General features: G+C 43.4%; 1 protein-coding gene across 9 annotated transcripts in view; it reads left to right on the top strand.

Moving 5' to 3' along the window:
- NCOA1 (nuclear receptor coactivator 1) overlaps positions 1-15,387 on the top strand; it is a 559,390-nt gene extending 544,003 nt beyond the window's left edge. For 4 of the 9 annotated variants that reach the window (XM_066594793.1, XM_066594817.1, XM_066594788.1 and 1 more), the window contains 8 exons: positions 3,494-3,644; positions 4,502-4,822; positions 8,100-8,201; positions 8,390-8,810; positions 9,103-9,277; positions 10,659-10,842; positions 12,090-12,182; positions 13,935-15,387. In XM_066594793.1, the coding sequence (XP_066450890.1) occupies positions 3,494-3,644; positions 4,502-4,822; positions 8,100-8,201; positions 8,390-8,810; positions 9,103-9,277; positions 10,659-10,842; positions 12,090-12,182; positions 13,935-14,105 (1,618 nt within the window). In that variant the 3' untranslated portion in view covers positions 14,106-15,387. The remainder of the gene's footprint in view (positions 1-3,493; positions 3,645-4,501; positions 4,823-8,099; positions 8,202-8,389; positions 8,811-9,102; positions 9,278-10,658; positions 10,843-12,089; positions 12,183-13,934) is intronic. The other 5 variants (XM_066594827.1, XM_066594811.1, XM_066594821.1 and 2 more) reach the window with 3 other exon arrangements.
- The last annotated feature ends 2,032 nt before the right edge of the window (positions 15,388-17,419 follow it).

The raw sequence follows: 17,419 nt of genomic DNA, 5'->3' as shown, positions 1-17,419 counted from the left end.
GCAAGACATCCCGCCATCGCTTCAGGTTGTGCAGCTTGAGGTATTGAATGCCTCACCAGTGTGACACGATGCAGATGAGATGGTAGCATGCATGCAGCATAGCTGATTGACACTGAACACCTACTTTATTAGAGACCCCCATCTAGGAGCGCGTTGGACCTCTTTGGCCTTCACAACCGCAAGAATTCATTGTGGCATAGATGCCACTAAGTGATGAAATGGTTCTGCAGGAGTATCGGCCCCTGCGGACAGGAAGCTTCTTGTAGTTGCTGCAGGTTAGATGGAGGTACCAAAATGCTATGACCAGCTGACAGGAAGGGGTCATCGATTTCATGCTGCTTGTGCCAAATTCTGACCTCCCATCGGCTCTGGGCAACAGAAATCTGCATTCATCTGAGCAGGGGATGTTTTTTCGTGGCTCATTGATAACATTTTTGCGCTCTTTTACCCGCTGGAGTCTCTCCTTTCTCTTCCTCTTAGACACAATGGCGTCTTATTTAAAGTGGGGTGCCCAGAACTGGACACAGTATTCCAGATGAGGTCTGACTAAAGAAGAGTAGAGCGGGATAATGACCTCACGTGATCTAGACTCTATGCTTCTCTTAATACATCCCAGAATTGTGTTTGCCTTTTTGGCTGCTGCATCACATTGTTGACTCATGTTCAGTTTATCATCTAATGTTATACCCAAGTCTTTTTCATGTGTGCTGTTGCTTAGCCCAATTCCTCCTACAAGGCATCATCTCATGTTATGCAATCATAGTGGATATCTAGAGCTGGATAGAGTAGTTACTGGATCCCAGCACACACAATTGTGCCGTAACACAACCAATCGAAATCCAATGCAGTTGACCCCCATGTATGACACCATACATGTGGCAGCACTATAGAGTGCCCCCTAACTTTCCCCATTGGTATTCCGGAGACATCACTGGAAATTGTACCTGACTCCTCAGAGATTTCCATGGGAGGATAGGAAGTAAATTGTATGACTAATCTCCTGCCCTGCTGGATGGCACATGGTGCCCTTAAGATTGGCAACACACAGCCATCTTCACCTGAGTCGTCAAAAAGAAGGCCTTTCCTTAGCAAATGAATATGCTTGATATTAGAAGGCATAAGCACTTTGTCAAAGGTCATGCGTTGGCAGTGCCCGTCTAATGCCCCAGCCTTGAATGCCTTAATGCCGCTCAGGGCAGCAAAGCGATGGGCATATTTGTTCTTCATCGGAGCTGATTTCATACTGCCGATCCTGCATTTGTTTTTATATTTTCAGCGCGGGGTCTCCACATCTGGTACTCATCTATCACTAAAAGGATAAACATTACTGATCCGGGGGAAGCGCGCACTCCACATATTCCCTATCAAAGCCGCCTTCTGTTTCCTTGGCACATCGCAGGGTTTTATTAGTCTAAATGGTCCTGGGTGTAATTATGGGATACCTTATATATGTTGATGGAATTGTGTAGGAACTTCGGGGCCCCTGGGTCACTGGTGACCTATTTAATTCTTTACATATGATAGTTTCTACGCAAAGCTCATTTTACTAGATTATCGGAGTTAACTCTTCAAGTCTCAAACTCTAGCTATTATGTACACTGAACGGACCGGGAAGCTTCAATGGCATCGCTACGGCCCAATCTGTACCACAAACTTGCTCTTGGTCATGAGCAGCAGCATGGTCGATGGTAAAGTTCTGAGGGTCATCACCGCCACTTACACTTCCGTTTACTTGAGGGTCACTTGTCGGCCATCTTTTATCCTGTAGTTTGGCGTCCACAGGGAATAGGGGTCTTATTTATACCTCATCTCTGCTTGCTGTAAGTGGATAGAAACATTTATTCATATCCAGGGCTGAAAATATCTCACTGTGGCACATCCCACATTACAGGTGGATTAGAGATGGATCAATAAGCAGTAACAGTCTCTACTTGGCAGCTGAATCAGTGGTACAGTCCATTTAACTTGATACACAGTTTCAGAAACTTTGGCAACGCAATCAGTAGTTCTCGACAATACAAATTCTGGAATCTTGGCAACACTGTCTCGGCTTACTGGCCCTTGTGGAATCAAGTACGGTCTCTTTACTACATAGTAATCTCTTTATACATCAACACTGTCTTTAGTACTTGGAACACCTCACCGCCCATGGGGGATCAGTCAGTTTCTTTCTACTGGGTGGTCCAAAGGTATGGAGACACCTGAATAAATGGAAAACTGTGGTTGAGAACGCCATTCTGTATATGGCATGTCGCTGAGGGGAAGAGGGCAAATCTTTGATGGGAGGTGTCCAATATGGTGGACATTTTCAAAGCCGTCATCTTCAAACCAAGTCGATATTTTCAAATGCGGTGCATGTGACACATTGTGGTGTTTCATCATACTAAAAACAAGCATCAAGCGGGTTTTGTGAGATGGCCAATGGCCAGTCCGATCTTGGTCATTAGGGTGGCTGATGAAGGGTGAGATCATGCTAAAAGGGTCTTCTAAGGTTCATGTTCAGGTGCGTGGTTAGCTCTAAACATCCAGGGTTCACTCCCCGATTGTTTTGCCCAGAGCCCCAAATCTCCAGAGCGTGCCACATGTTACACTGGGCAATTTTACCTGGTAGGCGAACACCGAACAACTAGGTCAATGCTCATCAACCGATCCTTCATACGGGCTGATTCCGACTCTTATTAGCAAATAAACACTTGATTGTCCTGATGGACTTGACCAGCCAACCTTTTTTAGAGTCTCATACATGGGCCGATATCGGACATGAACATTCAACTGCCCAATAACCAGCCCAGCTGAATGTGCCACCGATCATCCAACAAGCGGGTAAATGCTCATTTGTTGGGTGATCGCGGCAGAAATAATCATCGTTGTTGGCAGCACATCGCCCCGTGTAAACGAGGGGAGTGCTGTTGACAATGATGAAACTTTTGTGAGGACCTATGGTCACATGTTCATCTTCTAGTAGAGTCCAAATTGGCCTTTGTGAAGGCCCAGTCAAAGAGTGTAGATCTTGGTGATCAGTGCTCATCTACCATGTGAAATGGCACAATGTAATAAGGACCCTTATGTTGGCATAACAGCTGATGAATGACGATGTTGACTGATCGTTGGCCATTCTTCGTGTCCCGAGGATTGGGGAAAGAGTGTGTTTGGGTGAACATTCTTGCCTGACTCTTGGTCCATGTAAAAGGCCATGAAAGGGAGGTACATGGTTTTGAACAGTATGGCTACAGTGAGTAGATGCAATAGATGGGAGATATGCTGCCTATGGGGTGTTATGCAATCTGTATTGACAGGAACCTAAATTTCATGAAATGCGTGCCCTCGCGCTCCATGCTCGTGTCTCAAGCTACTAATGTGCTCAGACAATTTGCTTTCTCTGTGCCAAAAACAAGGACAATTCACGTAGGCAAAAATTCATGTCATTGAGTTGGCGCTGGTAACCTCTGCCGTTGTGCCCGCAGCTCCATATCTGCTTTGTCTTCCTCGGCAGGATTGATGACTTTCTATGTTCTCCGATCACCACGGAAGGACAGAACGCCGAGAGGATCCTGCTGGAGCAGCTCTCATCCTACCTCAACGGCAAAGACGAGAACGAGCTGGCCGAACTCGACAGAGCCCTGGGAATTGACAAGCTAGTGCAGGTATGGAAGATGTATGGGGAAAGCCTGCGGTCAGACCAGTGGGGTGCAGAGACCTTCACGGACGGAGTGAATGTCAGGAGGCTGTAGGGTGTGCTGACTATGTACGATGACGCGACCAGTAGATTTAACTAAAGCATGCATATTAAGAAATCTATTAAATGTATGTATTTTGCCCACTTAGTGCCCACAATGAAGAGTACTTACAGTCTCAAGTGATATTTATGTCCTTGGAAGCAATACCCAGGATTATAATAAAGGGCCTGCTTTTCTTTTTCCAAAAACTGGCGCCACGGTTATGCTTAAGCTTTTTCTGGTGGTGCAGTCCAACCCCACTGAAGTGAGCTGTAGTACCATGCCCAACCTTTCTGCAAGGGTGGTGCTGTTTTTCAAATAACGTGATTTATATTAAAGGATCTTTTTTCCATAAAGTGCATAATTCTTAAGTATGGCCTGTGACTGGTATTGCAGCTCAATCCCCTGGAGTTGAGCTGCAGTACCAAGCAAACCCTATAGACAAAAGTGGCGCTGTTTCTCTATTGTAGTGGACCATGTGTTATAGTATGGTAGTGGGAGCAAGGCTGCATAGGAGAGGGAAGATCATGATGTGAAGAGGAGATAGAGAAACGTAGAGGGCCGCAAAAAATAATGGAATGGGGGACAGTCTCCCCAAAAATAGTCTTAAGGATCGGACTATATTGAGGGTTCAGTTGCAAATGGACATGGAAATAAATCTTCATCTCTCTTGGAGACGTGTTAGCAGTGAGGTCTCACATCATATTATGTCATGCATGATAATTGCTGATATTATGAGTTCTGTATTTACATTGGCTTACATTTTACATCTTGCTGTCCCATAGGGAGGGGGTCTGGACATCGTCACTGACAGATTTTCTCAGCAACCACCCGTCGCTCCAGTTCTTATGGAACAGAAGCCGGGAATGTATCCTCAGTCGTACCCCGCTGCCTCTCCCAACCCTGGACTCCCGAGTCCCTTCTCTAGCATGGTCAGACAGAAGACAAATTTTGGTCCTATGCCAGTTCAAGTGCCACCACCTCTACAGCGAGGGACTCATCCAAATGCTATGAACATGCAACCTCGGCAGGCATTAGCCAGGCCAGGAACAGCCTCCAATCAGCTACGTCTGCAGCTCCAGCAGAGGCTACAAGGACAGCAGCAGGTAACATACCTAAGGATCACGAGAAGGAGATTTTAAAAATACTATATTTGTTCTAAAATGTAAAACACTGTTAAATAAACCAGCAGTCACTACTATAATACTGCCCCCTATGTGCAAGAATATAACTACTATAATACTGCCTCCTATGTACAAGAATATAATTATTATAATACTGCCCCCTATGTACAAGAATATAACTACTATAATACTGCCTCCTATGTACAAGAATATAATTATTATAATACTGCCCCCTATGTACAAGAATATAACTACTATAGTACTGCCCCCTATGTACAAGAATATAACTACTATAGTACTGCTCCCTATGTACAAGAATATAACTACTATAATACTGCCCCCTATGTACAAGAATATAACTACTATAATACTGCCCCTATGTACAAGAATATAACTACTATAATACTGCCCCCTATGTACAAGAATATAACTACTATAATACTGCCCCCTATGTACAAGAATATAACTACTATAATACTGCCCCCTATGTACAAGAAAATAACTACTGTAATACTGCCCCCTATGTACAAGAATATAACTACTATAATACTGCCCCCTATGTACAAGAATATAGCTACTATAATACTGCCCCCTATGTACAAGAATATAACTACTATAATACTGCCCCCTATTTACAAGAATATAACTACTATAATACTGCCCCCTATGTACAAGAATATAACTACTATAATACTGCCCCCTATGTACAAGAATATAACTACTATAATACTGCCTCCTATGTACAAGAATATAATTATTATAATACTGCCCCCTATGTACAAGAATATAACTACTATAATACTACCCCCTATGTACAAGAATATAACTACTATAATACTGGCCCCGATGTACAAGAATATAACTACTATAATACTGCCCCCTATGTACAAGAATATAACTACTATAATACTGCCCCCTATGTACAAGAATATAATTATTATAATACTGCCCCCTATGTACAAGAATATAACTACTATAATACTGCCCCCTATGTACAAGAATATAACTACTATAATACTGCCTCCTATGTACAAGAATATAATTATTATAATACTGCCCCCTATGTACAAGAATATAACTACTATAATACTGCCCCTATGTACAAGAATATAACTACTATAATACTGCCCCCTATGTACAAGAATATAACTACTATAATACTGCCCCCTATGTACAAGAATATAACTACTATAATACTGCCCCCTATGTACAAGAATATAACTACTATAATACTGCCCCCTATGTACAAGAATATAGCTACTATAATACTGCCCCCTATGTACAAGAATATAACTACTATAATACTGCCCCCTATGTACAAGTATATAACTACTATAATACTGCCCCCTATGTACAAGAATATAACTACTATAATGCTGCTCCCTATGTACAAGAATATAACTACTATAATACTGCTCCCTATGTACAAGAATATAACTACTATAATACTGCCCCTATGTACAAGAATATAACTACTATAATACTGCCTCCTATGTACAAGAATACAATTATTATAATACTGCCCCCTATGTACAAGAATATAACTACTATAATACTGCCCCCTATGTACAAGAATATAACTACTATAATACTGCCTCCTATGTACAAGAATACAATTATTATAATACTGCCCCCTATGTACAAGAATATAACTACTATAATACTGCCTCCTATGTACAAGAATATAATTATTATAATACTGCCCCCTATGTACAAGAATATAACTGCTATAATACTGCCCCCTATGTACAAGAATATAACTACTATAATACTGCCTCCTATGTACAAGAATATAACTACTATAATACTGCCCCCTATGTACAGGAATATAACTACTGTAATACTGCCTCCTATGTACAGGAATATAACTACTATAATACTGCTCTCTATGTACAAGAATATAACTACTATAATACAGCCTCCTATGTACAAGAATATAACTACTATAATACTGCTCCCTATGTACAAGAATATAACTACTATAATACTGCCTCCTATGTACAAGAATATAACTACTATAATACTGCCCCTATGTACAAGAATATAATGACTATAATAATGCTCCCTATTTACAAGAATATAACTACTATAATACTGCCTCCCTATGTACAAGAATATAACTACTATAATACTGCCCCCTATGTACAAGAATATAACTACTATAATACTGCCTCCTATGTACAAGAATATAACTACTATAATACTGCTCCCTGTGTACAAGAATATAACTACTATAATACTGCCCCCTATGTACAGGAATATAACTACTATAATACTGCCCCCTATGTACAAGAATATAACTACTATAATACAGCCTCCTATGTACAAGAATATAACTACTATAATACTGCCCCCTATGTACAAGAATATAACTACTATAATACTGCCCCCTATGTACAAGAATATAACTACTATAATACTGCGTCCTATGTACAAGAATATAACTACTATAATACTGCCCCCTATGTACAAGAATGTAACTACTATAATACTGCTCCCTATGTACAAGAATATAACTACTATAATACTGCCTCCTATGTACAAGAATATAACTACTATAATACTGCCCCTATGTACAAGAATATAATGACTATAATAATGCTCCCTATTTACAAGAATATAACTACTATAATACTGCCTCCCTATGTACAAGAATATAACTACTATAATACTGCCCCCTATGTACAAGAATATAACTACTATAATACTGCCTCCTATGTACAAGAATATAACTACTATAATACTGCTCCCTGTGTACAAGAATATAACTACTATAATACTGCCCCCTATGTACAGGAATATAACTACTATAATACTGCCCCCTATGTACAAGAATATAACTCCTATAATACTGCTCCTATGTACAAGAATATAACTACTATAATACTGCCCCCTATGTACAAGAATATAACTACTATAATACTGCCCCCTATGTACAAGAATATAACTACTATAATACTGCCCCTATGTACAAGAATATAACTACTGTAATACTGCCTCCTATGTACAAGAATATAACTACCATAATACTGCCTCCTATATACAAGAATATAACTACTATAATACTGCCCCTATGTACAAGAATATAACTACTATAATACTGCCCCCTATGTACAAGAATATAACTACTATAATACTGCCCCCTATGTACAAGAATATATCTGATACTTGTGGCCCCACTCCTTTTCCTAAGTTTGTGTACATTTTGTGTTCTTCTTAAGTCCTTATAACCTTATCTTCTGTCTTTATGAACCATCAGATTCTGCACCAGAACCGGCAGGCCATTCTCAGTCAGTTTGGAGTTGGCAACGCGGTTCAGATGGGAATGAGGCCGGGCATGCAACAAGTCATCACCCCTCAGGTATGATCAACAAGAACATTAGTTCCATTTCTTTCATTTTGTAGCAGTGATCTGGGGATCCACCAATAAGGGCTTTTGATTGGCTGTATTACCTTTTTCATCTATGCTCCAGCTTTGGGGCTTTGGGGTGTTTTGGGATCTCGCTGTCCCCTGGATGTGACTGACCCCGTATGCATGTCTCTCCACAGGCTCCGATAAACGCTCAGATGCTCGCCCAGCGGCAGCGAGAACTCTACAGCCAGCAGCATCGACAACAGCAACAGCAAATCATGCAGCAGAGAGCTCTTCTAATGAGGCAGCAAAACTTTGGCAACAACCTGCCCCCTAATGCTGGACTTCCCGTCACCATCGGGGCTTCTAGGCTCCCACAGGGACCCCCTCAGCAGTTCCCTTATCCTCACAGTTATGGTACAAACTCCGTGAACCCACCTCCGTCCACAAGTCCCTTTTCACCTCTGGCTACAACCCCTGAGGCCACATTGCCAAACCGTGGAGGGGCCACTCGAGGAGGATTAGTGAACAGAGGCATGATGGGAAATGTCGGAGGACAGTTTGGAACTGGGATGAACCCTCAAATGACGCAAAATGTCTTTCAGTACTCGGGAACAGGTAGGAGGGGCAAAAGAAGAACTTGATGACCCAGTTTTACCCTTTGCTCCTCTAAGAGGTTTGCACTTGAGTGTGTCACCGACAAGTGGTGGGGTGGGGAGGTGACAACTTCATTGAGGGTGTTCTAGGCACAGGGTGGTAGTTGTCACCAGGGCAATGTGGACTTCAACCTATTCTGGAACTACTACACAGGCTTCGGCTTCTATACTGCTGGGATGATTTAGACCCCTCTAATATAGCATAGATATGCCGCCAATGTTTACAATGACGCTTACAAGTTTATTTCCTGCAGGTATCAGCCAGCAGGCGGATCCAACATTTGCGCCATCTCTAAGCCCCACCAGTCCCTTGATGTCCCCTCGTCTAACCCCTTCTCAAAGCCCAATGCTCCAGCAGAATCCATCCACCCCCGGGTACCAGTCGCCTGACCTTAAAAGTTGGCAGCAAAGCACATTGGGGAGCTCAAGGTGGGTACAACGCACCAACCCGTATCATTTACTGCTATCACTAAGTGCTGTGTGCTAAATACACTGAACAGCCCCTTTATTAGAGACCCCCATCTAGTAGAGCGTTGGACTCCTTTGGCCTTCAGGAACCGCAGTGATTCATCGCGGTGTAAATTCCTCTCAGTGATGAAATCGTTCTGCAGGAATATCGGCCCCTGCGGACAGGAAGCTTCTTGTAGCTGCTGCAGATTAGATGGAGGAGCTGACATGTTCTGACAGGAAGGGGTCATCGATCCATGCTGCTTGTACTAAATTCTGAAGTCCCATCAGCACGGGGCAACAGAGTTCTGGGTCCATCTGACCAGGGGATGTTTTTCCACTGCTCAGTGATACAATTTTTGCCCGCTGGAGTCTCGTCTTTCTGTTTCTCTTAGACACAATGGCGCTGGAACTGGTCGTCTGTTGTTATATCCATCCGTGATGAGGAACGGTGAGTGGTGCATTAGCTGGAGCACCGGTGTTGTATTCGGCTGATCCTGACTGTCTGGGGTCTGTTGGTCAGAACGATTCCTGACATCCTCCTCTGACCCCTTTCAGTGATGAGTTGTTCCCATCCGCAGGATCCTCTTTCTCTGGATGTTTTTCCTTAATCACGCCATTCTTGGTATACTCTTAAAACCCCCTGCGGTTGGCAGTGACATCCCGGCCCCGGCTAGTCTAGCACTGATGACCCGGCCTCATTGGAATCGCTCAGATTGCTGGATTTTCCCATCTAATGTGGAGTCCATGGAAGTCTTGTTTATGCCGCACTCTGGGGTCACCAGGGGATTTTCCATACAGGGAAGCTCCAATCGTTCTAGGGCCAGGGGGCTCTAATAAAGGGGCCATTCAGTCATAGTCACCAGACAGCCTGCAGCATACCTACACTTTAGGCTGTATGCACACAGGCGGGCGGGATTCTGCATTCGTAACCCCGCAGCAGAATCCATCTGTGGCAGCAGCGGTGTCCGCGCTACCTGCTTTCATTTTCTTCTTTCTGCACTGTGGATGGTCGCACGGCTCGCCGTTGGACACGCGCAGTACAGATTTTCTTTTAAACTCCTGCTTTTCCCGCAATGTCAACTGCGGAAGGGCCGCGGTTCGGATGGCTTCCATTGACTTTAATGGAAGCCGTCCGTGTGGAATCCACAGGAAAATGGGGCATGCTGCGGTTTTTCATCTGCGAGCGGAAACCACAATTGGTTTCCGCTCGTGTGCATGAGGAATCAATTTGCATTGCATTCGCCCCCTCCGGATTCCGCTATTCAAATCTGCCCCTGTGCATTCACCCTTGCTGCGACTTTCAGTCCTGCCAATGGAAGTGTATAGTAACCAGTAACAATCTCTTATCTCGCTTTCACAGTGTCTTTGGGCAAGCAGGACAGACCCAGCCTACTCCAGGCCAGCAAGGAATGTACAACAACATGAGCATCACAGTATCTATGGGGGGCAACAACGCCGGGGTCCAGAATGTCAACCAGATGACTGGGCAGATGCAGATGAGCTCACTGCCCATGCAAACCATGAACAGCATGTGTACAGACCAGGTCAGTGATGGGGCGGTATATCCTTGCAGTACGTGTCCCTATAGGACTGCGGTAACTTGTAGCATAATGGTCATCGCTGCCGATATATACTTGTAATACTAGGACATGGGCTAGCTTAACAAGATGTGGGAACAAGGCAACTGTCAATAAGAGGGGCTACTGCTTGGGGTACAGGAGGTTCCCGCTCCGAGTTCTGAACGACTGTCTAACAGGAGCAAGCTTCACTGGGTGGCACTGTCCCGTCTAAATGAGTTGACAGTTCCCTACTCAGCCTATTAGTTCCTGCAGAGTTTAATATACACTGCACTACTTCAGTAATGCAGTGCACTATCCTAGTGATCGAATGACCGCATCTTCAAGTCCCCTGACTTAAAAAAAGTTTAATTGAAAAAAAATGAATGCAGTTGAAAAATATATACTTCTCACTACAAAAACCTGTTTTACATGGGTAAAAAATGTTTAAAGAAGTAGAATAGGGATTTCTGTGCATCCTTAGTGATATATTTCTCACCTTACTGACCAGGCAGGTTTTTTTTTCATTTTTTTTTTTTTTTTTTAATTAAATTTAACAACTTTTTTTTGTACCCTTTTTGTCCCTCGGGTGGTCTTGAAGATGCGATTGTTGGAACGCTAGTATACTACCCGCGCGTGTACATTTGTTAGCTTGGCAATCAGACCCTGTTGGAGGCCAGATCTGATAGGCTGGCATAGCTGGAGGCCTTGATCAGGCCACTGGCTGTCATGGACAGGGTGCCAATGGATGACAGGGGAAGCTATTGATTGTGGCATGGAAGGGGTTAAACAGTCAGGTACGGAGGTCTCTCTGCTTCCAGTTGTTAATAGAGAAGCCAAGCTGTCAGTTGACAGCTCAACCCTGGCCCTTTCCGGCATGAAACTCCCATGCCGGCCTAAGGCTAGGGCACTGTGTTTTTATGGTGGCCTAATCTAAGGACCCTTAGTGACCACCGGAAAAAAAACATATTACTATGGGGTTAAATACTAAGGGGTTCACTAAGGGGTTAAATACCTCCATATATGGTCTAAATAACTCTGCCCATTAAAATAACGGTATGCAGTGATAAATCGGCAACTTGCCTTCAGCAGTCGTTGTCATCCATACCCAACTTTCGATGCATCCTACTCTCCACCCCTACATGGTTAGGAGGGGATGGTGAAAGGCTATAGGGGGTAGTAATGTAAAGATCTAGACTATTCCATGACACATACTAATGAGTTGTTCCTTATAGCAGGTGAATGACGCGTCCCTGAGACCAGGCGGACTTTACTGCAACCAACTCTCGTCAACAGATCTGCTGAAAACGGATCCAGACACAGGGCAGGTAAATAACGGAGACCTCCTCACCCACTGATGGGATCTGATGACTGGAGTCTTTACCAGTGCCTCAGGACTATCGGCGATCGGGTGCCTCAGTTATATCTCATGGAACGGCCAGTAGTTTCAGGATGGTCTATTTTTGGGCAGCCATAGGTCAACGATTGTATCAAAAAGCCCTCTAATCCAAGTAGAAGAGCCCTCTGTAATTCGCTGAACCTTCAAGTTGGATCCCGCAAGGACTAAGAACAACTGGCCATCGCACTTGTTCTCTGCAACCCAAGCATTCCCCAAGGCTCAAAGTTTTGAGTCCCTTTCCCAAAAACGGGGACCGTGATAGTCTGAATTAATTTCCGTGTCTGAATGTATTTTGGGGTCTTCTTGGCTGCACAGTAAATTGGGCATATATGGCAGCACAGTATATCTCTGAGGGCACATTAGCCTCACTCTGCATGGGTGGTGCTGATTCTTTCATTCTGGTGGACATGAAGGTGAGTCGGGATGGGCTTGAGGGACACCCATTGTGACTATAGGGTTGACCTGTATCTACCGATGTAGCTGAACCAATGTGACAGCTAGTATGCTATGAGCTGCTACGTAGCGTAGCCACGACACCTTATCTTCATCGCAAGCTGACATGATATGTGTTAGCGCTGCTACATCTGTATCGGACATTTTTGGCATATCCTGTATATATACGATAAATCCTTAAGATGGGAATACCTCCTTAGCTTATTAGTAACACCCAATACGCCTTTTTACTCCATTCGCTAATGAGCTTTATTCTGATGCATGCACCTTTTTATGGTACTGCATTGGGAGCCTGTTTCGGCGGTCCCTTCCCAAAGTCAGCTGATCTCCTGTATTGATGGCTGCGATCAGGACTGACTTCAACCCTGGCCGTTTAACAATTCAGATGCCACGGGCAATGCGACCGCAGCATCTAAGAAGCTGACAGAGAGGGAGCTTCCTCTGTCACCTATCGGCCCCCAGTGATGCAATTGTGAGGTGCTGATTGGATGTTTGGCACATAGAGGACTAACAATGGCTTCCAAATCTGCCAACAATAATGGACTGTATGAAGCCACTGTAGATGCCAGACCCGTGAATGATGTCCCTTACATGACCCACAAGTCGGTTGACATCTTGAGCCGCACATGTGCAGAGGAAACCTGCTTCCTCTACTCACAACAGCAGGTGGAGCGGTCCTAAGCAGATGTGTATCAACACGAGATTGGGACTGGCTTGTGGATGACATGAGGAACATCATCCACGTCAGTCAAGGCAAGAGGGGCTTGTTTAGGATGAGTTAAACAGGCAGTTCTCATAGTCTGGATATGCCCATTGGACTGTTGGGAGCTATCTTGCATTTGGGGTGGAAAGTTCTATAAACTAGTTTTTCTAAGATGTGCCGTTCTACTAGACATTAATTGATATACATTCGCAAAATTGGTTTAAAAAGTGAAAACATGGCGGGAACAATTTGGCAGGGGACAATCTAGTGGCAGAACCCCTTAAAGGAACACGCTAGACAAAACTGATCCTCTGTGTCATGTTTTGTGTCAGGCCTAAGGAGATGGGAGCATGCATAACACTGGGATTCTTCTTTGATGTACTATGAATCCCTGTGTCAGTCTTTGCCCCTCCCCCCCTGGGCAATAGATATAACACAGTGTGCCAACTTTGCCCAGATTGTTCCTTCCTGTGGCCAGCTAGAGATGGGTCTAGTCTAAAGCATCTTCTTTTCTCCTTCTCTCAGCAGGTACAGCAAGTGCAAGTCTTTGCAGATGTTCAGTGTACAGTGAACCTCGTGGGCGGGGACCCTTACCTGAACCAACCAGGACCCATCCCTACACAAAAGACCACCTCCGGCTCCCAAACACCACAGGCTCAACAAAAGAGCCTTTTGCAACAGCTTCTGACTGAATGATCCTAGATCAGGATTGAGCCTTGTGAAGGAGAGCGACGGAAAGCTTGACAAGATGGGAAACACGGACGATTTATAGAAGTATATATATATGCAGCGTATATACATTCTATACTTTTGCAGAGATGTCTGATATCTCTTACACCGCAGCCATCCTTTCGGGTAGGAAAACTGCGAAGCAAAAAAAAAAAAAAAGACGTGTTTGACAAATGTCAGAGGAAGGAAAGAGAGGAAAAACAAAAACATTCAAAAACATTTGTCGCAGATTTTGCAATTCCCCTCAAGCCCAATGTGCTTTTTGGATAACACTTGGTTGGCATCGGACTTACGGAGAGAAAGAGAAGGACAGAGAGAGCTGTAGGGCTGGACAATCGGACCGATGGTCCCCCTTTCGAGCCAAATGACAGATGATAGTTATTTTTGTACGCAGTTGCTGTGATGACACTGAGCGGAACGGGCGCATTTCTGGTGCCCGGAGAGGAATGTCGCAGAATGTCAGTTTCAGCTGGTTCTGTCACTGATGTGGAACCCGAAGTAGAAAACGGAGGAGGAAAAATGGAGGGTTCTGGGTAATTTACGGGTGGTGGGGATTGGGGAAAAAAAAAGAAAACAAAAAGAGAGAAAGTCTATATATATTATACCGAGGTAAAGCGCATCTTTGTTGCAGCTGAAGTGCATTTGTAGAGCTATTTCTGGCTAGTATGTACAATCATGTTTTTACTAAGTGAGAGGCCCGCTTTGCGCACCTTTTTTGGGGGCATGTTTTTTAACCCTTTCTCGCTGCTGGAGCAGCGAAGGTGGCAGCCCGTGATATATTTTTTTTTTTTCCTGAAGTTTCAAAAAAATTTTTTGGAAAAACAAAAAGAAAAAAAGTTTTTCTTTCTTCGCGTCATAAATACATGGAGTTAACTAAAGTGATGTATTTTCTTTCCATCCACTGTATACAAAAAAAAAAAGTGAGAATTGCAAAGTCCGGCCTTGAGAGGCCTTTAATCCGTTGATATATTAGTTGGTGCTCAGATGCCGATACACGAGTAACCTGCCCGCTACGGTCAGGCCATATTACCTCGACAGCTGTGGTCTTTGCATCCTTTTGGAGTTGAGATTAACGGCCGGGGTAGGTGGAAGCCTGCGCTAACGTATGACAGCGTCACTGCTACACCCAACACTCTGTATGTCAACGATCATCTCCTGTAATTATCATCATTTTTTTAAAAACTTTTTGAACATCTTTTAGTTGCTGCGAGGGAAAAAAAATTGTATTGGCAGATAACTAACACTTGTGGTGGGGTGGGGTGGGGGGGGGGGTCTGTTGATTTTGAAGGTACGTTTTGAAGATCAGGAAAATATTTACCAAAATTTTAAAGATATATGTACATAAATTTCAGAACTTTCCAATAGATTTTCCATTAATTTTGCTGATGTGATAACTCCATGATAATGATAATTGAAAACTGTATTTCATAAATTAAAAGCATTCAGGAAAATTCCATTTATCTACCCAGTAACGTTTTGGGGGGGGATTTTTTTTGCAAATTCTATCCTCATGACTTGACCTTGTGCCAGTTGGGCCAGCTTCATAGTTTGGCAGCCACGTTTTTTTTGACACCATCGGTGATCTTCTTTTCTTCCTCCGTTTCCCCCTGTTCCAGCTCTCCTTAGTTTTGGCTCCTGATGCATTGAATATGTCAAGTGGGTGGTCCCCGCCTTTCACTTCCAATCGATGATTGACAGTGAGCAGTCCACCCACTTGAAAGCCAAATCTAACGATAGTCCGTACAAGGGTGAGAAGGGAGAAAAGAAGAGCGGAAATAGTTTCAATGAGGACATGGCTGCTAAACAAGGATGTGACAGGTCCTGATGAAGACAACCCCTGTCTGTAGACCTCAATAGGACATATGGTTATCATTGAGGGCACGCCCTAGTCAGCCAGAACGGAAAGCCACTCTGTGGCAATGGCACGGAGTTAAGGCAGAGTCGGGCTATCCTTGTATTATGTGGGGCCGATCGACACCTTTTGAGAGGGGGTTGTCTCTAATTATAACAACCCCTTTAGAAATAATGGCATCTTTGGTTAAAAAAACAAATAATTTTTTGCAATTGTAATTTTTGTCCAAAATGTTCTTCTCCGTTCTTTCAATTCTTCACCTCTCGTTGTCAAGAACACTTTTTAAGTTAAAAATTTAAATTTTGTTCAAATTTAAGAAAAAAAATAAAATCTAAAATAATAACATCTGTAATACGTGACCAATTCAGAAGCACACGAAGCGCCAATATGTTTAGTTTTTTCTGAAATTAACCATTAATTAGATTTTTATTTAAAAAAATTTCCGCGAGCTAGGATATGAAAAAATATATATTTTTGCCATTAAAGCTGAGGCAACAAAGTTTTTGGTAAAGGAGAGACTTCCCAGTGAAGAAAGAATATGTACAGCAAAAAGGGTGCGAAATACCCAAAATCAACAGATCTGCCCCCTTACAGATCTCACTCAACTAGATCTTAAAAATTAAAGAGGGCTAAAAGCTCATGTTCCCATCAGTAACATGGTGTACTTACAATATACCCATCACTATGCAGGGCTGGATTTACACCTTGGGTGGCAATAGAACTAGAGACCTCACCCGCATCTTATGAGGTTCATTGTCGGAGGCAGCGAGAATAGTCCATAGATATTTTGCTAGGAATTTTGGAAGAAAAAGTTTAAAAAACTAAAAAAAACCACCTTTATGACCCAAACTTAGGGAATAGGTTAACGAAAGCTGCAGCCCATGAACGGTTGTGTACCTTCCCCCAGCCCGAGCTGAAAGGGCAGGTTCGGGTAGAGTTGTCGCCGTGGGCACAGCTTGTCAAACATGCGGATCTAGCAACTGACTCATCCGCTAGTCTTCTTGCAAATTTATGGTGGTCTAGGGTTAGAAAAACATGGCTGCTTTCTTCCCGGAAGATCGGTACATTGTGTGTGGTATTGGCGCTCATCTCTATTGACTTTGACGTAGCAGAGTTGTTATATCATGGCACGGACAGGAGTGTCACAAAAGCAGCCATGTTTTACCAATCCTGGACGATCCCCCTTTAAATCCAGCCCTGCCACTATGCATTCTGGGACAGAACTTTCTGCAAACTGCTTTCAGATGTCTATAGCCTAAGACAAGTAATCGCTTTAACCTGCTGCTAGGATATTGTATATACCCTCCAAAACTTGCCATTACTAAGTTCATAACAATGTAACCTTATACTCAGGATATTCCTACTGCCGGTGCCCTACCGCGGTACTAAGCAACGGGAATCTGTATATTTTTATCTTGCTTTTCTTAAG

This window comes from Eleutherodactylus coqui, chromosome 1 (assembly GCF_035609145.1).
Source record: "Eleutherodactylus coqui strain aEleCoq1 chromosome 1, aEleCoq1.hap1, whole genome shotgun sequence".
Lineage (NCBI taxonomy): Eukaryota > Metazoa > Chordata > Amphibia > Anura > Eleutherodactylidae > Eleutherodactylus > Eleutherodactylus coqui.
Note: the sequence above shows the minus strand (reverse complement) of the source record. Positions and strands in the feature narration are given on the sequence as shown.